The sequence below is a fragment of the Gavia stellata genome, chromosome 1 (genome assembly GCF_030936135.1).
Source record: "Gavia stellata isolate bGavSte3 chromosome 1, bGavSte3.hap2, whole genome shotgun sequence".
NCBI lineage: Eukaryota > Metazoa > Chordata > Aves > Gaviiformes > Gaviidae > Gavia > Gavia stellata.
In genome coordinates this window covers 93,781,569-93,805,064 of record NC_082594.1, presented here as the reverse complement: position 1 = coordinate 93,805,064, position 23,496 = coordinate 93,781,569, and the positions used below count along the sequence as shown (strand labels likewise).

At 43.7% G+C, this 23,496-nt stretch overlaps 1 protein-coding gene across 1 annotated transcript in view; it reads right to left on the bottom strand.

Moving 5' to 3' along the window:
- The window catches only part of LANCL3 (LanC like family member 3), a 35,054-nt gene extending 11,967 nt beyond the window's left edge, over nucleotides 1-23,087 (bottom strand). The window contains exon 1 of the mRNA XM_059825287.1: nucleotides 22,542-23,087. Coding sequence (XP_059681270.1) covers nucleotides 22,542-23,087 — 546 coding nt within the window. The remainder of the gene's footprint in view (nucleotides 1-22,541) is intronic.
- Nucleotides 23,088-23,496: the final 409 nt, after the last annotated feature.

Sequence of the window (23,496 nt, the reverse complement as noted above, 5' to 3'; positions counted from 1 at the left end):
CAAAATGGATGCATCAGTGATCACCTGCAGTCCAAATCCTTGCTCGGAGCTCCTATGTGTCAACGACTCCTCCACCAGACATCGGAACAGTTTATGACAGCTGCAAATGTGCCAGAGATTAGTGCTGCACAGATACTGCTTTCATTCCATTTATGGTCCCCGCACAGGCAGAAGGAAGATTATTCATGAAAAAACCTCTTCATCCATGGGAAATCCTTTGACTGTGTTTAGTCTCAGTCAGAAAGTACATCAGTACACAAACCCTGTAGTTAGCTTATGCCAAAACTGCAGCGAGCTGTCATTTCCTGATGAGAGATCTATCCTTCTGCACTCTAAATACATGTCCCTGACAATTCTGCGTTATGATGATAAACATCTTGCAAGCTGGGCACCATGCACTCTGGTTTGAGTAAGAGGCAGCCCAATGCGCTGTAGCTGTGCTGCCTCAGGATCCCATCCCATTTTTTACACTAGTAAGCAAGGAACATCTGCTCTGCCTGTGTATTTTGGATCAGCTTACTTCCCCTTAACAGTGGGTCTGCTGGTTCATTGGAAGTGAATCCATGCCTTCATCTGTTTCACAGACATTTCTTGTTGTAGCAAAGCTGCCACGATGCTTGAACTGGTTGATGCATGCAACCTATGCAGAGGCATAAGAAGTACTATCCCTTCATCCAGCTCCAGAGCAGCAGGAAAGAGGATTTGCGAAATAGCCTTTGCAAAAGATAAAAACTTTGTAACATGGATCAGAGAGCCTCCCCAAACATTACAGTAACCATGGCAATGCGCCTTTAGTTTGAACTCAGAAATTATGCAAGTCCAGTTTAATTAGGCACCATCCTTTGCTACTGGGAACTTAGGCAGACCGCTCCTTGGAAAAATGAATTTGTTAGTGTTTGTACACATCTGCAGATCAACACGAGATGGGCAGAGCTTGATCTTGAGTCAGTCAGTAAAGGCTAAGATTTTTTACAGGGAAGCTGACCTAGGCTTAGACTTCTACAAATGAAAATGGCAAATGTATCTAGAAACCAAAGAAAGTTGATAAGCCGTATTTTAAGATGTCCTGAAGGTCTCCAGAAAGAACTGGACACTTCCATTCCTTCATTCCTTTACTTCATTTGGGAAGGACAGCACTCAGCATCTGACAGGGCACTGATCTAAAAAGATGTAATGTGTTTACTTCTGAGGAGTAAAAATGTGCAAAGAGAAATGTTCATGCTAGGCCCTATAAAGATTATGAATTGTGTTGCTGCCAAGTTCATGAAGACATAGTTAATTTTCATGGTGCCACTAAATATAGAAGTGAAATCAGGCACTGGAAAGCACTGTTGCAAGGGGTAAGAGGAAACGAGGAAATCTCTGGTTCATCTCCAAAATTTAAGCTCTGAGAAACTTACCTAGTTTTCTATGGGAAACTGATAATATCTGTAAAGTTCCTTCAAACTGATGTTTGGTTAAGATAAAGGGACAAGAGCATTATGTATCACTTCATACACCTGACTTAACAACACCTTACTGCTGTCGTGATCTCTCCCAGTAGGGGATTATATGCTTGGTGGCTGGCTAGTTCTCTTATTCCTCATCTGGGTTGGAAAGGGCCAGTTGGGTGCTACATTGCAAAAGGTGCCTCAAAACAGAGACGGGTTGGCATAACTGGCCCTGAAAGAGAGGGAAACAGGGTAAAGAGGGAGGGAGAGAGAGATAAAAGACTGAAAGACCTCCTGGGCCCCATAGGCTATGTTAACTAGCTGTGCCTGAAGAGAATGGTCTACGTCCAAGTTCAGTGTGGAACTGGCCTGGAGAAAACAGTCAGCAGTTTGCATATAGCAAATTTGGATGATTGAATGTTTTCCTACTGCACACTTCGCTGAGGCATCTCGCTGACCAAATTACTGCACAGAACCTGTATGGTCGCACAACCTTTTATCTATTTCCAGCTTATTCTAAGTACCATTTTCATGCTGCAATTGTATATAACATTAAAGCTTCACTTGTTTCAGCAACAGTAGTTATGTTGTTCATGTGAGATCACAAAAAAAAAAGACGAATAAAACTAAAAGATTACACTGAGAGCAATTATATAATACAATAAATAAAAAGTATAGGATGGGGACAGAGAAAGATTGATTGCTAGTTCCTTGACAATACCTCTAAGGATGTTCATAGTTCAATTCATCTTAAGTAATACCATCATCTTAATCACTCAGAGTGATGGAAAAGGAAAAGAGCCTTTTCAGTCTCATGCAGTATTTATTTTTTTCAATTTGTCAAAGTCATTTCACCTATTAGATCATTCATATGGCTTTTACTATCAAAGTCCTTATTGACCTGAATGGGTCTTGACTTGGGGGGTGTTAGTGTTGGCAAGTATTCTGTAAGAAGTGCTGCAAGTTTTACCAGTTGGCGTAATATCTAACACAGATATAAAAATGGAGTAATTTCATGACCCCCGGGAATGGAGTCCAATAATTCACTTAGCAACCAGGTTGATAAACTAGGTATTCTATTGCATGTAATTATTCTTGTAAATTCTTGTTATTCCATGTCTTGCCAACAACACCACGGGGCTGGCTCACAGTCTGTTGAGACCGATAATAATTTTGTCTGAGGTAGTAAGCTTTAAAGATTGAGACTACAGGAATATGGCTTACTTGACAGAGTAAAATGCTGACCTTGCTTGCAGAAGCTGAGCAGAGAAACCTAATAGACACATCTAAGCAAACATCTAATTCTTCAAGGATTGATCCTACTCTCATTTTAGTCAGTTTGGAGGGAAGTCACTAGCAGATGCATTCTTGTTCATTGCTCTACACCAAGGTGGAGTGCATGACTTACACCCAATAAAAATATTTGGGTTTTTTTCATGATTTTTTTTTTTTCTTCAATTCAAGGCTGTGTCCACTCTATGCCTCTATTGAATAAAACTGCATTTATAAGCAGTAGTTCTCCCTGGAACTCCTAGAATTTTGCTTCCTGTCAACAAATATTCTCAAAGAGATTGTTTCCTGTGATGAGCTGGGCAATATACCATCTTCCATATCTAAATGAAAGGGGATTAAAAATTTCAGCTGAGGTATGAGTCACCACTCCCCTGCAGCTAGAATTCCAAATAACAGTTTATATTTTGTGTTGAGACAGAGCTTTACACTCTTGCTGTAAAGCTTTGCTACTGCAAATACATTGTTTGAGGAACTAAAAACCTAGCAATAAAATGCAAGATTGCAGTTTATGCACCCAGCATCAAAATGTACTGGACAGAACGTAAGAAGAGCCGGCGGGGAAGACGGCCGGCCTGGCTGAACAAGGAGCTTATGCTGAGGCTTGGGGAAAAAAAGAGAACTTACCACCTCTGGAAAAAGGGGCAGGCAAGTGAAGAAGAATACAAGGACCTCGTTCGGTCATGCAGGGAGGGAATTAGGAAGGCGAAAGCCCAGCTAGAGGTCAACCTGGCCACGGTCGTGAGGGACAACAAAAAAAGCTTCTATAAATACATTAACAACAAGAAGAGGGCCAAGGAGGATCTCCATCCTCTACTGGATGCGGCGGGGAACATTGTCACGAAGGATGAGGAAAAGGCTGAGGTACTTAATGCCTTCTTTGCCTCAGTCTTTAACAGCCACACCAGGTATCCTCAGGGTATCCGTCCCCCTGAGCTGGATGACAGGGATGGAGGGCAAAATAGGCTCCCCATGATCCAGGAGGAAGCAGTTAACGACCTGCTATGCCACCTGGACACTCATAAGTCTATGGGGCCTGATGGCATCCACCCAAGGGTGCTGAGGGAGCTGGCGGAGGAGCTTGCCAAGCCGCTCTCCATCATTTATCAACAGTCCTGGTCAACGGGGGAGGTCCCGGATGACTGGAGGCTTGCCAACGTGACGCCCATCTACAAGAAGGGTTGGAAGGAGGATCCGGGGAACTACAGGCCTGTCAGCCTGACCTCGGTGCCGGGGAAGGTTATGGAGAGGCTCATCTTGAGGGCACTCACGGGACATGTGCAGGATACTCAAGGGATCAGGCCAAGCCAGCACGGGTTCATGAAGGGCAGGTCCTGCTTGACCAACCTGATCTCCTTCTATGACCAGGTGAGGGGAAGGCTGTTGATGTTGTCTACCTGGACTTCAGCAAAGCCTTTGACACTGTTCCCCTCAGTATTCTCCTAGAGAAGCTGGCGGCTCGTGGTTTAGACAGGTACACTCTTCGCTGGGTAAAAAACTGGCTGGATGGCCGAGCCCAGAGAGTTGTGGTGAATGGGGTGAAATCCAGCTGGCGGCCGGTCACAAGCGGAGTCCCCCAGGGCTCAGTTTTGGGACCGGTCTTGTTTAATGTCTTCATTGATGATCTGGATGAGGGGATAGAGTGCTCCCTCAGCAAGTTTGCAGACGACATCAAGTTGGGAGGGAGTGTTGATCTGCTTGAGGGTAGGAAGGCTCTGCAGAGGGATCTGGACAGGCTGGATCGATGGGCTGAGGCCAACCGGATGAAGTTCAATAAGGCCAAGTGCCGGGTTCTACACTTCGGCCACAACAACCCCAGGCAACGCTACAGGCTTGGGGATGAGTGGCTGGAAAGTTCCCCCGCAAAAAAGGACCTGGGGGTGTTGATCGACAGCCGGCTGAATATGAGCCAGCAGTGTGCCCAGGTGGCCAAGAAGGCCAACGGCATCCTGGCTTGTATCAGAAATGGTGTGGCCAGCAGGAGCAGGGAGGTGATCATGCCTCTGTACTCGGCTCTGGTGAGGCCGCACCTCGAATACTGTGTTCAGTTTTGGGCCCCTCACTACAAGAAGGACATAGAGGTGCTGGAGCGTGTCCAGAGAAGGGCGACGAAGCTGGTGAGGGGTCTGGAACACAAGTCTGATGAGGAGCGGCTGAGGGAGCTGGGGTTGTTTAGCCTGGAGAAGAGGAGGCTGAGGGGAGACCTTATCGCTCTCTACAACTACCTGAAAGGGGGTTGCAGAGAGGTGGGTGTTGGTCTCTTCTCCCAAGTGACTAGTGACAGGACAAGAGGAAATGGCCTCAAGTTGCACCAGGGGAGGTTCAGGCTGGATATTAGGAAAAAGTTCTTTACTGAGAGAGTAGTGAAACATTGGAATAGGCTGCCCAGGGAGGTGGTAGAGTCACCCTCCCTGGAGGTATTCAAGGAGCGTGTGGATGTGGCATTGTGGGATGTAGCTTGATGGACATGGTGCTGTGTGGTGTTGGGTGGGTTGTGGCTTGTTGTTGTTGTTGTGTGGCGTGGGTTTTGTGGTTTTTTTTTGTTTGTTTGGTTTTTTTGGTTTTTTTTTTTTTTTTTTTTTTTCCAGGTTGGACTCGATGATCTTACAGGTCTTTTCCAACCGTACTGATTCTGTGATCTGTGATTCTGTGAACTATCTGATCTCTCTCGATATTAAGTTTAACAGGAATTCATTTGCCTTTCAAGCTGTTATGCTGGGTCAGGGTTCACAGATGCAGCTGTGATCGTATGGGACAGGTCAAATTTCCACTGTTTTCCAGGGGGAAATTTTTTCTGTAAGGACTACAGGTTTGGGCCTGGAGTACACCTGTGAAAAACATTTTATCACTTTTCAACTAATCAAATATTACAATGTAAGCAATTACACATCCATTTACTTATACATATGAAGTGGGTTGCTGCGTATAACAACCTAATTTGTTCCTCCTTTTTTTGGCTTCCTCAGAGTTTTGTTTAGCATTGTTCACATGGCTGCAACTCATAAAATATGGCGGGTACATTTGAAACACAAGAAGACAGAGACTTCATTCTATACATTATTAAGCAGCCTTATGGTTTTTTCCTCTTCATTTTAAAGATACTGAATTCCTCATCTTTCATCATCATCCTGTCCTCTTATCTTCCTCATGCAACAATTCCCAGTCTACCTCTAGTGCCTTTAGGCTTGTTTTCCAAGTGTTCAGACCTCCTCCCTCTATACGAGTGAGCATACTTCATTCACAGGCTTAGTGAACTAAGTAAGAAAGCAGATATGCCTCCTCAAAGCCTCGTGGCAGAAGTGTGAGAACCAAAAAAAAAATTATGGGGGGGGAGAGTGGCTGAGAGGGAAGGCCGAGGCAGAGCATCCATTTTGTGCTCTTCTACCCAAACGCAAACCCCAACTGTTTTGTTCCCAACTCAGAACAATCGTACTGATTGCTAATGAATTCTGCTACAGAAAGCAGCATTTGGAAAACTAACCATAGAAGACTTTACAGCTTGTTACTGTGTTAAACTTGCAGAGATGAACTCCAGAAGAAGAGAAAATCAAAATAATATTATTTTCTTCATCTGTTTCAAATTATGGTTCAAGAAAGAGAACACATTTTCTGCCAGTTAGAGGCTCCCAACTGCAATGCTTTCAATGTTTTGGGGTTTTTTTTTCCTCATTTACAACCAATAAAAGTTTGGGTTTACACATTAAGATGCTACACAGGAATGCATGGAATGCCCTGATAGTGGCTGTATAATACGCGCACAGTTGTAAGAGTTCAGTACCTTAGAGGAGTCCTTGACCTTCTCAAAATCTTACACTCATGGACCTAAACTATATGTGACAATTTGCATAGCGCTGTGAACAGCTCAGCGAAAATCTCTGCTTAATGTATTGCAGCACTGTAGAAAGCAAACAGAAAGTGTTAGGATGCATAAGAATAATATTGAAATGGTTATTAAAAAGCTATTTTTGCAGTCATTGTTTTGTTCTTTCTTCTGATATTTCTCCAGATCTGTTCTTCCATTATCAAAATAAAATAAAATAAAAAAAATCAAGCAGAAACATATATTTTAGAGACAAGTAGAGATTCTCCTAAGAAGTGAAGCTAAAAAGACTGCAACATTTATTTTCTGGACAGGAGGTAATTAATGTGATAAAGAACACAAAAAGTTATTTTATCTTGTAATATAAGAACAAAACGATAGCTTGTGAAAAGCAGCAAGTTTAAAGACAAAATACCTATCTGCTCACCCAAGACTCAAGTAAGCTAGGGAATTTATTTCTGCAAAATTTATCTGAGCACACTCACACTGTGGAATTTTAAGAAACCAGCTGAATCTCTCAAGAATTAAGGTGAGAACTTTGTAAAAAGATTTTTGGGTTAACTGCCAGAAGTGCCCCACCACTCCAATTGAATTAATTTACAATTCTTCAGAGCCTGTGTTGTTTAACTAAATATTTTATCACCTTTCAACTCATCAAATATTACAATGTATGAACATTTATTCCTGACAGATGTTGCAAGGCCAAGTCGTACAATCAACTTCCAGAACTCAGCTCAATAGTTCTGGAAGAAAGGTAGACCCTTGAGCTTCAGAGCATAAAGCCAGTCCTTAAAAAATGCAGGTTAGGCATGTTACAGACAACACATTTCAAAATTACCCTCCACAGACATTTGTGCAGCTACTCTGAGCCATCTAATACTGGTACAAGATAACTAAACCAGATGGAGCATTGGAAACAAATCCCAAGGAAGAAAAATTTGTTTGTATACTACTGTGCTCCTCACTGCAAGCAAGTGGAAGCATTCAACTGTTTGGACAATGTCCATGTTGTGCTGTATGTAACACAGTTTGATCGCTGTTACTCAAAGCTGTTCTGTAAGTAGTGTGTCTCTGCCGTGCAGGAACAAGTTTCTTTCCATGCTTACGCTTTAGGTGACAAAGAAACAGAGTGACTTTGGAGCCTGGAGTTTGGGGCACTTCCCTGCAGGCCCTGATCTGAAGAACATTTGAGTATTTTATATAAGTAATTTCAAACAGAGCTGCTGTAAGAGAGACTTGCTCTAGCCATCGGCACACTCGGCTTAGAGGCATCAGCTTAAATTCTTAACACTGTGTCAGAAAAAGAAGGGATGTGAATTTGAATTACCAGGTTAGTAATGAAATCTCAACGCTGCTGCATACAAAAAGGAAGAGACTATGACCCCCACTTGGACTGTAATTTGCTCAGAGCAATTTGGTCTTAAAACCTGGAAGGATCATGAGAGGTGAACACATTCTGCCCTTGCTAATGGAAAAAGACACGATGCTTAGTTCGCTTTTACTCCACAGCAAGCCAGACCCTGCCTGGGGGTCTGTGAGAAGAGCAGCTCCAGCAAACTGGGAAAGACTGCAACGGGGAGAGAGGAGCTGGGTGGGACGTGCTCCCCAGCTGCAGCTTTACAGCCTCCTTCGGAGGAGGTAGAGGTGAGTGCAGCAGGTGAGATGGAGTGCGAACTGCTACTACTGTGGGAAGGCAACTGGAAGGAGTTGCATAAACACCATGGAGAAAAGAGAGCACTATAAATCTGTACCAAAGCTCCACGGATGGTGAGTGATGCAGCCGCTGGCTCATGAATTTTGGCGTGGTTTACGTGCCCCACAATGCAGCACTCTCAGGATTTGCATGCCTATCAAAAGATGCCCAGAAGACTTCAAGGGCATAAACTAGATGCCTTGGACATTTAGGCATATCCAACCTTAGTCACCAGCAGGGGAAAGTTTTGACTACAAAACTTTCGGGTCTTGGCATCTAGAGTGGGTTTTAGGCAATGGAAAGGCCTGAAGAATCATAGAGAATGAATCCATAATATCTCTGTTGGGTGGTACAGCTGTGTAGGCAGTCCAAAGCGTCATTGACCTTCTGAATGCCATGTTGTGTTAACCTCTATCAGGACTGGTTACGACTTTTCCTTTATATTAGCTGTTCATTCCCATGCAGAATGAATGCAAAGAAACATAATGTTAATTTACATTAAAGTAAGCGTAGAACTCTGATGCGCTACCATCTTACATCCCAATGTACGAGCAATGATGCAGCACACATGCAGACAATATGCTAACACTCACGTGAACTGAGTACACAAGTAACTCAGGCCCTGTCATGTTCAGCTTACTTGAATCTCAGCTTCTTCCTAGCATAGAGGATAAGTATTATAGATAATTCTCCCCAGAAACATGTGCTTGTACTGCTAAAAATAAAACTTGTTTCAGCTAATTTTTTAATCTCCTGAGCTGTTTTCATACTTTCCCTCTGCCTGTGTATGGTATTTGGCACCTGTCTCAGTTTAAAAGCCAAAGCAATTCTTATCCAGTGAGCTGCCTCTTCTGGATCATTAATGAAGATAATAAATAAGGCTGGTTCTTAAATCAATCCTTTACTAGTGGTTATGATTAGCTTTGCTTGTGGTCTTTCAGCCAATTCCAAATCCACAATGTCCTCATCCAAGCCAGCACGAATTAAGTTTTCAAGGAAGACTATCTTTGACACTGCATCAAAAGCCCTATTCAAATGTAAACAGGATATTGGCTACTGCTCTTTCATCAGCCACTAATTTTATAATTCTGTTATTTACAACAAGTGATCTTGTTTGTCTCCCAAGACTTCTTTATTCTTCTAAGTCATGCTCCTTGTATCGTTCATGTATCATTCTATTATGCAGGTATTTATGAGGCGTATGACATCTAGAAGTATGTCTAAATATTTCCAGCTGAAGAACAATGTGGCTAACTGTGAAATTAGTTAAATGAGGTAAATGACAAAACAGCACCATTCACAGGCTAACAGAAGCATAAATTAAGTGACTTTGAAGTAGCACCAGCATTGCTTTCAAGCAAAGGTAATTCTAGAGAACTCCATGCTAGCATCATGCCACTTTTACTTTGCATGATGATCTGCAATTTGTGCCATGCCAATAAGCCGCTGAATGAAATACCAACTTAAGCTGCAAGAAGAATGCTGACAACGTAATGCAGAAAAACCAGATGAAGGTGATCGAGTCCTCTGAGTCATCTGAATTTCACCCTACTCTTAGACTGTGGTAGCAGTCTGATGTAGTAAAAATCCTGATGATCTGTATGTGGCTCCTAGATCCTCACAGGCACATCGCCAAAGACAGTTCTGAAGCAAAAGACAGTAACAAAAGAGTTTCCAGTAGCATACTGTGCCATTAGCATTGCCTGGAAATACGCCCACAACTCCAAATACAATTCAAGTCATACTTCAGATACAGACAGTCACTTATAATTCAATACTGCCAGATTTCAAGGGCAGAGTAAGAGTCATGGGATTAATTTGAGGAAGTTTGGGATACTGCACTCTTTGAAGTGTAGCTTGCTTGGTAAGTAATGGGATCACCACCTGTACTTTTCTCCTGGTTAAAAGATTGCCATTTGGTACTATAATAAAATTAGGAAAGTGTTATCAGTCTTCCCTTTGCTTAACTTATTCTCAGTTGTGACTGTGTATAAATCAAGCATGCTTTGGGAAGAAGACGCTGCTGTGCCAGAAGGCACAGTTCAGATTACTCTAAAAGAGTTCAAACTTCACACAGAAAGAAGGAAGAGGATTGAGAGCCATGAGACAAATCGTATCACCACCACCAATAATAAACAAACATTCACTGCACTTAGCCATTACCTTGCATTTGAAGATCTCAAAGTGCTGTACAATTAACTGACGGGAATTACTATTTCCTCATGCTACAAATTACATTGTGTTGTTGCTGCCCTAGTAGCACTCAATGCCATGCTTCTCTTTTGCTGGATTTGTCATTTTACACGATCACTCTCTACAGCCCTACATAGGAAGAACCGTGCAAAGTGCGACAGAAGGGCCTGACCAGCTATTTCTGGACCTATGGATGACAAAATGTGTTTTCCAAGTCAAGCTTGTTAAGTCAACCTACATGTATTTAAAATTTTTTGTCAGATACCTTGCCTACATATTCTGTGTGCTTAATATTACGACGCCCTTGGAGTAAAGCAGCTTCACTTCAAGGACCCAGCAGGACACAAAAGTCCTCCAGTATCTGTCTTGCAAAATTTGAAAAGATCCCATAAAAAAAACAACAGAAAAGAACCTCCCTCACAGCTCCGGTGCTTGAGGGGTGTCCTGGCTATCTGCAGACACCAGGAAGAACGTTTTATCACCCGTGGCCTATAACTCAGCTTTCGGAAAAAAGGTTTTGCCTTCTTCCCCTGATGCACCCTTGGCTCCTCACACATAATGTGGGACACAGAACTCCCCTTGTCCACTGGCAAACAGCAATCTGAGGTGCTTGATTAACATGGAGGCTTAGGAAATAATCTTTCCATAGCTCAGGGGTACAGGTACTTTTAGGGTATTTCTTGTCTGCCTTTTACTGTGGGGCATTGTCCACCTCTTACAATCATCCAGACGTTTTCACTAACAGATGTTCAGTGCTGCAGGGGTGCAAGGCACTGAAGAAGCCCTTGGGCCACAGTACACTCTAAGACTCTTCATATTTTTTAAATCCGTTACACTAAAGCTCTTCGGATCCAAAACTTTCCCAATTACCCGCAAGAACTAGGAGTAATTTGGTCAACCGTAATACTTAGTTACTGGGGGAAGATTTTGCCCTTCCTTGACACAGTAAAGATTGACAAGGAGGGATGCAACCGGTGTTCAAGGCTCTGTGGCAGAGTGTGGTGCTGAATGGCTACTTTTGATCCTTTTGGACTTCAGGCTCTTCCCTGTTTGCAGCTGCAGGGGAAAAAACTGCAATCCTTTGCCTGCTCACGGTACTAGGAGAAGTCAGAGGAGGTGGAACAGCATTGTGAGACTGCTTTTGGGGAAAGACGCAAATGGAGCAGGAATGACTGCAATTTATGGGAATCACATTTAATTTTTCTGGCTCTCCATGGGTGCTTTCCATGTGCTAACTCAGGGATTGTTCAGCCTGGAGAAGAGAAGGCTCAGGGGAGACTTTATCAACGTGTATAAACACCTGATGGGACGGAGTAAAGAAGACAGAGCCAGGCTCTTCTCAGCAGTGCCCAGTGACAGAACATAAATAGAAAAGAGAATGCTTTTTTATTGTGAGGGTGGCCAAACACGGCCACAGGTTGCCCAGGTAGGTTGTCAAGTGGAGATACTCAAAACCAAGTGGACACGGCCCTGAGCAACCTGCTCTTGCCAGCCTTGCTCTGAGCAGGGGTCTGGACCAGAAGATCTCCAGAGGTGCCTTCCAGCCTTGGCCATTCTGTGGCTCTATGACTGAGCCAAATCCAAACGTAAGTGAGTATGTTGATTCAGCCAGATGGTGTGGCTTTTACTCCTCTAGAAATCTTTAGATTCAGCTCTGAGTTTGACTCAGCTTACCTGTGTGGTTTTTTAAAAATCTACCTCACAATATTTGTTTTACCAAAATAAGCTAGCAGTCCCACAGTGCTTAGAGAACAAAATCAAAATAGAACAAATGCACTCCTACTATAACTCTGTCTAAATTTTGTCTTCTGGATATGTAGCAGTTGTATAAGCATTATTCCCAGGTATTTTTGCTGGCATAATAAAAAATGTGTACATACAAAAATGGCAGCCTGGCATAAGAAAGCTCATGATTAATTCAGCTCTGCAAGACCAAGGACAAACAAATCAATATTTATTTAAAGAGCCTGAAGAAGTTTGTTTTGCTGTTCTACTACTAAGAATCTTCCCCAAGTTCATATTTGACCAACTTATGTCTGATTAAATTTAAACAGCTATATGTGGAATGTGTATCTTGGGGTCCGTTGCTATTATAACTGTAATTTTGACTAATTAATCACTGGCTTAGCCTTGGAAAACTAAAATAATTAAGTATAACATTAGCCATCTCACAGATGGCAAGCAGAAATAGCTAGAGATCAGGAGTTAGCTTTACAAAGGTATGAAGAACCTTAGTGAAAACGGCACGCTCGAAGTTCTATGAACATCTATGGCATGAGTGACGCTTCCAACCCCCGCCTGTAGTATTACTTTACTACAAGACAATCTTTGCTTTTGTTAGGACAGTTCCAGTAAGCCAAAAAAACCAGATCTGGTGATGTTGGATTAAGCTATAAGAAACTTTTATAAAAATAAAAGGAGAGATTTCCATTGACTTGTGCTGGTGAATCCAATAATATATAAAATGGCCCTCACTGAAGATGACAGAACAATCCAATAATATATAAAATGGCCCTCACTGAAGATGACAGAACTTGGGAGAGAGACAACACTGAGCTTTATCTTTACATTAGCAACAAAAGTAAATCACAGGAACAGACTAAGTTTAACCTCCAGACACTTCTTCCTTGATTTCTAATGTGGACAAAATAATTGATTTAATATGGTCCTCTCAAATATTTTGTTCCAACTATACTTCCACAAAGGAACCCTATTACTTCACAAATGTCCCCTGAATACATAATGGCACATCTGGCATTACAACATAGAGTAACATATCCCTGGTTTTATTCAGGGAACAAAGGAAAGGAGATTCTCTAGTTGGCATTAATGAAACAAAGCTCCTCCAGTTGAAGAAGCTTCTCATTTTGAGTATCACAGCACAGCTTCTGCGGTTCAATGATTCCCTGGCTTTACATGACCCCTACCTACTTCACTTGTTCAGAGGCTTTTCCTAATGAATACCTGCCCGTGTAGCAGCAGCCCATTAAAAGACTGCTGGATAATAGCAGATCATGAGCTGGATGTGAGTCAGTGTCATCCTGGTGTGAGATACAAACACCTTACTGAGTTGTATAAATAGAAACAAGACCTGGAAGAAACACAAAGTTACCTCTCTGCTCAGTTAGAAAGGCCTGTGCCAGAACCATGCGTCCAACTTCTGGCACTCTTCAGGAAAGGCTGGAGGGAGTCTGGCAGAGTGCAATGGGAACAACTAGAGGTGTAGAAAACATGACACATCCTTGGAAGGATTAGGATTGTTTGTTTAGAGAAGATTAAGGGTAGAAATTATAACAGTCTTGAAATATATGAAGAGCTTCTGTAAAAAGGAACAGAATTTCTCCCTATTTCTCAATGGACAGGACAAGTAATATCAGGCCTAAATCACAGCAAGATTCAGATTAGTCATTAGGCTAGACTTTCTAATAGGGAAGCTAACAAAACAGTGTCTCAAACAGTCAAGGCAGACTGCAGATCCTCTATCACTCCGGGGGTATTAAGAGCAGGTTAGAGAGGCTGTCAGGGATGACACAGGCACAGGTACACCTGCCTGGGGGTTAGATGGCAGCCTGAATTACGTCTCAAGGTGCCAACCAGTTCTTTGATTCTGGTAGGGATATCATTTCGTTGTCAGGACTGAGTACACAAACTGCAGAACACTGCCAGTATGGAATATGCAACAGCCACCATTTTCCAATTCTGCACTGACGCACCAGCGGAGAGCTGCTTTGTCTTGTGCTGCTTCTAGCCGCAGGCCCACACACTTTTAAAAGCAGCTTCCATTTCCTTGACACTGAAATCTAAATTTGACCAGGACATCCCCAACTTACAATCCTCAATTACGTTAACATTGTACCAATGAGGAAATAGAAGTAATCTGTGAAGTAAAAGATTAGCCACACAAAATAGCTAAATGCCTTGGACAGCTAGAAGGTGTATTTATCTGCCACATTTTTTTTCCCTGGGTCATTCAGTGCTATCCGACATCCATTGCATCTTGCTCTTGATCGGCTGTTCTTCAACAAGAGATATTAAGTCATTAAAATGAGGAACTCAGGAATGCTGATCTGCTGCAAAAATAGATTTACGGTTCTGCTCTCAGACATCAAAATATACCGAGCTGAGAAACACCAAATGACTCAGCAACAGCCTGGACTACTATTAAGATACTTCTTCATCATGTTTGCCTGAAATGACATAGCTATTTCAATTATTTTGCCTTGCTATTCCTAGAAAAATTAATCAGCTCACTAACTATCACTTGAAAGTAATCCTACAACATCGATAAGAAATAATTGTTTTTGACAATTTTCATTTTCATTGAGCTTTGCTGTAATGGAGTGGACAGAAGGTTATGCAACATCACTCGGTGCTTAATCTCATGAATGTCAATGGTCAAAGAACTGCATGACAGACACAGAGGAATTTTGACAGACTGTCTTTAAAAAATGGTGACCTGATTGCATATATTTAATTCTGATTTTTTAAAAAGGGGGTGGAATAGAGAAGTTGGCTGACAAACAAAACCCCCGTTTATAGCAAATGCCTTACACCACGCTGTGCTGGGATGCTCTTGCAGCAGCAGCAGCAGAGCAGGACCATGGGTCTTACCCATTTTAATTGCCTCCCAGATCTGTACAGAGTTCCTCTACTGCTTGGAGGTAAGGCTGAAAGCAACAGTTTACTGGCTGAGTGAACTGCTCTGCAGTCTTTATACAACCTGTCAATAGGGTGGTGGTTGATTTTAAGACTGGCTGAATTAACAGAGAGATGTAGGGTCTATTGATTTAATGGAGGAGAGAGGAAAGAAGAGGACGGTTTCTGTATTTGGGCCCTGGTAGTTGTGGTGCATAGCTGTGCTATAATTTACATACAAGTCCAATGCTCTAACGATGTGTATTAAATGACTACAGAGAAACTTAAGGCTTAATTTTATCCCTCCATTTCAGTGCTGTAAAGTGCTGAGGATGTTATGCTTTCACTGGTAATTGTTGTTAGCCTCCTGCTCTTTTCTTCCTCTCAGGAGCAGCTCAGTCTTTCATATTTCTGCTTCTTTAGCCTGGTACCAAATTAAGGTTTACCAACAGCATTAGCATTTAGGTTACCTACTAATTTATAGCATTATATGCATGTAACAGGAAAATGTCAGTGTCAGAAGAAGAACAGCAATGTTGATGAAAATGCCCGTATTTGCTTCCACACATCAAGTAGTTATCTCAGAGAAGTAAAATATGGAATATAAGACATAATGTTGTGCTCTAAATTTGCAAGCAGCAAATGTGATGACAGCTATTTTTGTAAGTGTATGAGCCCATGCAAAGAGAATATGGTGACAGAAGAGTGGCAAACAAAAAACAAGCAGACAAAAATAGTAATTTTCCTCAACAAAATATTGTTTACTCCTCTGCCTGCTCCCTAACCTGTTTTCTCCCTTTCTCTACTCTACTTTCTACTCTTGAACTTTTATCTTCTAAATCAAGCACACTAGCCATCAGATCCACATCAGTTTGTCACAGAACCTGATTTCAGTTTTAAATCTCCCCTGCTCCAGGGTCTGTGTTATTTCTTGCCTTTTTGCCTTCATCTTTGAATTCTGCTACCCCTCTGCAGCCTTCCATTTTTATATTTTTGCCGGTGACTTATTCTTTTGCTTTTTTATAATTTTTTTTTATTGGCTCTTTTTTTCTCCTCTCTGTTCAGCCTCTGTCAAACGTCTTTTTTCCCCATGACGGCCCATCCTCCGCCTTCACCCACTCCACCATATATGCATGTTCTACATATGCAGTCTTTCTTTCTGCTATGTCATCTGGTCTTAACTGTGAGTTAACATAGTTAACTGTGGCTTTTGGTCCTTGTGAGAACCATGCCAAAAAATCACTATTAGCCTTTGTCATGGAGGAAAACGTAAATGTCAAATATAGCTATCTGTAGAAACACAGTATTGTAATAAAGTTCTTTGACATATCTATAAAATACAACGTACAAAAATCTGAAAACCTAAGGCAATAGATTTAAGAAACTTCCTGCACTGTGCCACCAAATTGACGACAAATAACTAATGCTGTGAAGAACAGTAGGTTCCACCCAAGCCCTGCACCTCTCTGCTGGAGAGATCCCCTCCTTCTCTGCTTCAAACGCTCTGAGGGCTCCGGTTGCTTCCAGAGATCCAGTCACCAGATACACTCCACAGGTCCAAAGAACCACTTAGCACCTTTTCCAAAAAAAAGCCCCTTGTTCCGATTCCTGCAGTTTGTTCCGCAGATCTCCTCTTCAAGTCAGGAAGGCCACAGAGGCAGCACGCTCTTCTCTGCAGAGATCAAAGACACTTCGCATTCAACACCTCTGCTTCTAGAAGGCAAAGGAGCGGTACAGACAAACTCCAAAAGGTGACGTAAAAGTTCTCCATGGTGGTGACGAGGAAGGTGACCCAACTGACAAAGCCTAAGAGTTAACTTCCAGTATGTGAAATTTAAAGGAGTCAGAAGGATGGGAAAGTAGAGATCTATTTTGGATACGTATCTGGATAAGTATCTTTCTTTTTTGTTAAAAACTTATATTATAACATCAATATTACTGCTTGGGCTGCTTTTTCAGCACAAAGATGCTACTGCATAGGCAAACATCCTTCCAACAGCACACAGCAATACAGAGGTATGACACTGCTTTTGTACAAAACTGTCTTTTTAGAAGACGATGGCAGATTAATACGACTCCTCAGCCATATGCTGTTGAAATCCTTATTTCTGCAACAGAATATATAATGTGTATGGCTAAACCTCTGTCAATCAAACGTCCAGTCCTCGCTGGATCCACACCAAAACCTCTGTACTACAGTGCTTTTTACTGCCAGTTAAAGAATACACTTGAAATTCAACATTTTCAACCCCAAATTTTCTGCTTTATCTCTACAACCTGATATTCAGTGTCCACTGAGTTGAACTGAATCCAGGTGGCCATTATCAAGGCATCCCCATGGCAGAATTTGAAGGCTGTTTAAAATAAAAAAGATTTGTGTTGCCCTATTGAAGAGAAACAGAGAAATTCTGAAATGTAGACCCAAACTATTTCAGAATGCTTTCTAAAAAAATCCAGATGTAAAGAATTCCCTTCGTTTCACTGTTTACTTTAGAAAACTTCCATTTTCAACTCTCGGTTTAAATTCATCAATTTAAGCAAATTAATGCAAAATCTAGCCCCTGTGTGCGGTTTGAGAAACCATGGCTAGAAGAATGTACATTTAAAAGAGGCAGGCTAGGATAAAAAGCTTTTTGTCTTTCCTGGTATCTCATTTAAATCCTCTGTGACAAAAAGTGACATCCTGGCTGTGTAGTGGCCTGTGTCAAATGAAATAATGAAATCAGTACAGCTCCAGCTAGCACCACAATATTTGACATTTCAAACACCACATCGTTTCAGATAAACTCGCAAATCCTTCCACAGAGAGAAAGGCCTTTAACTGGCATAGAGAAGGAATGAAATCTCACCTCAAAGGACAACCTTCCCTTTCAGGCGTAGGTGAGATTAAAAGCCTGACATGGGGACTTTGCGCTACAGCACTCAGAGGTGCACCTCTTCTGTGGGTATTTTGCCTTTCTGCCTTTATAAGATGAGTCCATCGAGTGTCTTTCATAAACAAGATGTTCAGCATGAATACATTCATGTCCCACTTAAAGGAGTCGCAAATGAACATGTTCTAGGCAGGATTCAGGAAACTCCTTCCTCTCACACTTTCTGAATTTTTTTCTGAGATTGAAAAAAAACAGACAAAAAATGTGAAGTAACCTACGACAGTCTTTAAACACTAGGTGGAGAGAAGACTCTGAGGAACAAGTAATATCATCTAAAGATGTCTGAGGAGTTGAAAGAAAACCATTTCATTCATTTATATCTTCTCTCCCAGAATATTATGAAATACACTGGCTGGACCCGTCAGGTCCCATGCACTGCACATCAGTCTGTTCCACTGCCTTTTAAAGCCAGTCCTGCCTCACACCTCCCTTGCTGTGGCACCCAGATCCCAGCCATCGCACAGCGGTACTTTTTCTGTTTTCTACATACCAGGTGAAGTTGGTCACCTTGACTTGCAATCTTGTGAGGTCCAAGAGAAAAGAGGCTCTGGTGATGGACAGCAGCCAGGGTAAGTATGTTTTTTAGCAGGGCCCTACACTCAATGGAGTCCTGCTAGAAAAGCCATTGCCCTTTCTGGGCATCCCATAACAGAATAACACCAGAATTATGCCCTCCCTGTGACAGGACAACAACCTCCGAAACACACAGCAAATCATGACATCGCATTTGTTGGAAAAGGAAATTGAGATGGCCCTCTGCCTTAGAGACAGAAAGCTTAACCACAGAATGGCATGAAAGAGCCCAAGGTCCCTGCAGGCTCTTGAGACTCATCCCAGTGGCTCAGCCCCCGAGGGAACTGGTTTGGCCGTGTTTGCTGGCAGAGTGTGCTGGTTCAGCTTGTCACCACTGCAACTGCAGGCAAGGGTCTTTTACGGTGTCTCAGATGTCTTTCAAAACTACAGTCTCTAATGAAACCATAGCATCAGGCAGTCATGCAAAATGTTGCCCTGCCTCCTACGTGGTAAACTGCTATCCAACACTGTCTTTTCTGCTGCAACCCAGAGCTAGTGGAAGTCAGTCAAGCCCATCGGTTCAGTCAGTTAGTAAAAGAAAACCTCAGCTGTGCTAAAAGGCTTAGCAGATGGTGATGCAAGAAGCCACTTGAACTTCTGTACCTTTTCCTCCATCATCTGACAGTTACATTGCCAGAAGGAAGTGCAACTACCAAGACACACCATGCTCCATCAACCACGAAATGGGACAGAAACATCACTGAGGAAAAAATGAGGAGAGGATAAAATACCACCATTCAAACAGGGGGATGGGACCACCATTTAACGGTGTCTTACTACTGTTTGCACAAGCAAATAGAGACTGAGTGAAGAGAATTAAAAACATGACTGACAGAATTCCCCAAGAACACCTAATGAACCAACCATCAGAAAAAGAAGTACCCGAAGAAGACAGAACAGAAACAAAATTTCCCCTGAACAGTGAAACAGCAGTTAAGGACAGCTAAAGTACCTGCACCTTATTTATGTGTACCTTATACAAATGACACATTGTTTCTGCCAAAACAGTATTTTACCCACCTCTGCCTGGGAGGCACAGACTACAATGTAATGGAAATTAAAGAAAGGATGAAAACAAACATATTTCCTAATGCATAGTGCATCATGAAAGTCAGATCCTGTTAAGCCTTGATTGTTGAAGTAATCCTTACTCATGCAAAAACTCCCAATTAATTAATCAGGGAAAAATGCTGTATTAGCCTAAAACTCTGAAAACCAGCTGAATGTAAATGCCTTCTTCACATGAAGTCAATGTTATTCAACATCCTTCAGGTCAGTCCATTAACTTTCTGAAGCACACACGAAGCTTTAAAACACTGAGATTCTTTAGCAAGAAATTGAAGCATCAGGGCACAGCAAACTGAGATAAATTGGCATCTACTGAAATAAAACAGTATCCTTCCTTCCCTGTCTGGAAAAAACAAAAACCAAACCCACAACATAAATTGTAAGATTTGCTCAAAAAGCCTTTCTTCAAGGACAAGCAATTTCTTGTATATAGGTCACTACTTGACTTCCTCAGAGGAAAAAAACAACCATGTGGGCAGCAGCAGCTGGATTTCAACGTAAGAAATGGATTTCACTTTGTGCTGGAAATGTTTGCACAGTGTCCTCAAAAAAAAGAATGTGGGAAACAAGAAAACATGCTGCAATGAGCCATGTGAGACTGTGCACAATCAAATTACAGGAGGTAGCGTTTTCAAGTGGTTGGAGTCACAAGATGTTGCTTCTATTCTGGGATGTACCTGGCTTACCGTTTGACCTTGAGTAATAAATGACATGCACTCTCTCTGGGCATCCCTTTCTTCATTTGTAAAAAGATGCAGGGTCTGGTCTGGCAATGTACCAATTAAAATATTTCTGTATTACAATAGGAACATTTATCAAAGGACCCAAATTTTGCTCAAGCATGAGTACACTGAGACTAGAAATCATTATCATTTTCTTCATTAAGGAACAAAATATTTAATTACAAGTTTTATTTTTTTAAATTAAAAATTAAAGTTGGTTTTATTAATACTTAACAGTTTAGATTATTTTGATTTATTTCTTGCACTATACATTTAAAATTACAATGTGGTGACAGAATAAATAATATTATGGAAGGATGTTACCTTACCGATTAAAACACCAGGAAGGGGACACAGAATATGTTTTATTGACAAAATAAACCTCTCTATGATTGTATTTAACCCACCTGCTAAATGGATTCCACAATAAGTGCATACCTGTGCTCATCTGTGGGGATGTTTAACTCTCTACAGCTGCGTAAAGTATAATTTTTCAGCAAGCAAGCAAACAGAGAGGAGAGCTTTCCTCTTCTTCGCACTGCCTGTCAGAGGTGATTGCACCTATTCTCCAAACTGTTCAGCGATTGCTCTCAAGGACGTAAAACAAATGGGTGAAGGAATTAAATGAAGCAGTAGAGTCCAGGTGCAATCTCATCCAGCTGGTATGTTACGACACTATTGTAAGCACTGACAGGGGTACCGGACACACTCCCCCAGTGCAACCTGAACTAACAGGGATGGCTTATTCCTCTGTGAAGAACCATTCCAGCCAGCTGGCACTGCTGCATACTGCACATAGGATTGTGATGCATCTACAAAACATTCCTCACACAGACAATGCTGTCAGAATAAAAAGTTTATTTATGTAATGGTTATGAATAACATAATCATTTTTATGGTTATGGTTCTTCAGACAGAATCCTGTACAAAGAAACAGTTAGCACGTATGGTACACTACTTTAAATGCTTAGTGCTGTAAGAATTTTTGTTCAAGAGAATCAAAACATTGAATGGACTTAACAGTCTTCTTGCCTTCTCTGGATACCCCGGAGTCTCCTGACTCCTCCATTAAATGAATTTCCTTGTACTCTGATTGCAGTGACTGGTATTGGATGGGGCAGAGCCACTTGTTTTTACATCATTTACTTGTAATAGTTGCTTCCTCTCCCAGGAGGAAAGAAAGCCAGAAGCATATGAACTTGCAAATCAGTGATTAACAGAGGAAACACAGATTGGACCTGACAAGAGGACAGGAGCAAAAATCTAACAAATGCCTGCTCAGATACCGCACTGACCACTTAGTAACAAACACCGCAGCAAACATAATCAGTTCATTAATTGTTATGCTGTAGTTAGTGGAAGCTCTGAATTTCAGCACTGACAATGACAATATCCTAGGGTAAAGAAGTCCTGACAACTGAAACCAACAGCATGCTTAACCATAATCACATCTCATGCTTCCAGAAAAAAACAGCTCTCATTCACCAAAATACATGGCCAGATTTCCAAAAGACTACCAGCTTCCGTATGCTGGGGTTAGTAAAACCAAGTGCCTCTGAAAATCTGGTTCATTGCTTGCAAATTATAGCACAGTACCTCTTTATTACCATAAGGTTCCTCACTCTGTTTTACCCAACACTATTCTTCTTCTCACCCACTTCATTTTACGGAAATATTCTTGAAAAGCCCGGGGTTGCTCCTGCCAAATAATTCACCGCCTGGCAACCAACAGCTGATGCTCTCAGCGTGCCCCGGGAGCGACCTGCAGCGCTCTGCTCCCAGAGCCCTGCCCCAGCAGCGGGCCCGCATCCCGCACGCCCTGTGCCCCCCAGCCCCTCTTGCAAAAGATGCATCTTTTATTTTAGGGGTGGAGCGCTGCGGAGAAACAGCTACTAGAGAAAGCTTTCCCGGGGCTCTTCCTGAAGCGTGCCCGCAAAGTGCAAGCTGGAAAAGGCCCTTTTTTTTCTTTTTTCCTTTTTTTTTTCTCTTTGTTGAGAGCCCCGGTACCGGCGCAGCCCCCTCTGCCGCGATCTGAGCGAGGGCACTGCCCTGCCGCGGCAGCAGCGCGGGGCGGGAGGCCGCCCTGCCAGCCCGAGGTACGGCCGCCAGCTCCCAGGTGACCCGCCGACGGCCCCGACGGCGGGGCCGGTCCCCCCGGGGGTGCCCCGCCGCCCCTGCCCTTACCTCCATGCCCAGCCGCTGCTTCAGCACCAGGGCGGCGCACAGGTAGCCGGCGCGGCCAACGAAGAGCTCGTCGGAGCCGCACTCGAGGAAGGAGAGCGGGGCGCAGACCTCGCTCAGCTCCCGGAACTTGCCCAGCGGCCGGGCGAAGTCGGGCAGCCCCAGGGCGCGGTAGACCAGTGCCGCCACCGCGTACACCCCGGCGCCGCCCAGCAAGAAGGCGGCGCGGGTGTCGGCGTCGGCCTCGCCGCCGCCCTCCTGGTAGCGCAGGCAGGCGTCCACGACGCGGCGGGCCGCCCGCAGGTAGGCCTCCCGCGACGGCGCGAAGAGCGGGCACTGCGCGACGTGGTAGAGCATGTAGGCCACGCCGGCCACGCCGCCGTACAGCCCGCCCTGGCAGCCGCGGGGGCCGCCCAGGGGCGGCAGCTCCCGCAGGATCCGCTCGATGGTGGCCGTCACCAGCGGCACCGCCGCCTCCCTGTCCGGCGCTGCCGCCGGGCTGCCCGGGTAGTCATCGAAGCGGTTGGCGAAGCAGCGCTGGCTCTCCATGCCCCCGCCGGCGCGGCGCTCTGCGCAGCGGGGAGCGGCGGGAGGAAGCGAGCGGGGAGCTGCCGGGGGAGAGGGCGGGGGAGCGGGGAGGAGGGAGCGCGGGAGAGGTGGGAGGGAGCGGGAGAGGCGGGAAAGGGGCGCCCCCACAGACGCCCGCCGGCCGTTGGGGAGGGTGCGCGGCGGTGCCCGTGAGGGGCGCGGGCGAGGCGGCCGCTGCCGAACCGCCGAGAGCGGAGGTGGGGGCGAGACCGGCCCGTCGCCTCAGCACTGCCAGGGACGGGTCTGCCACAGGGCGGCCGCCGCCTTCTCACACCGGGGCGGAGCGGCCGCCGCTGCCCCTGCCCGCCTCAGCGCCCCTCGGCTCGGGGGCCGTAGGCCATCGCCCCACCTGCACTCAGCGAGCGCTTCC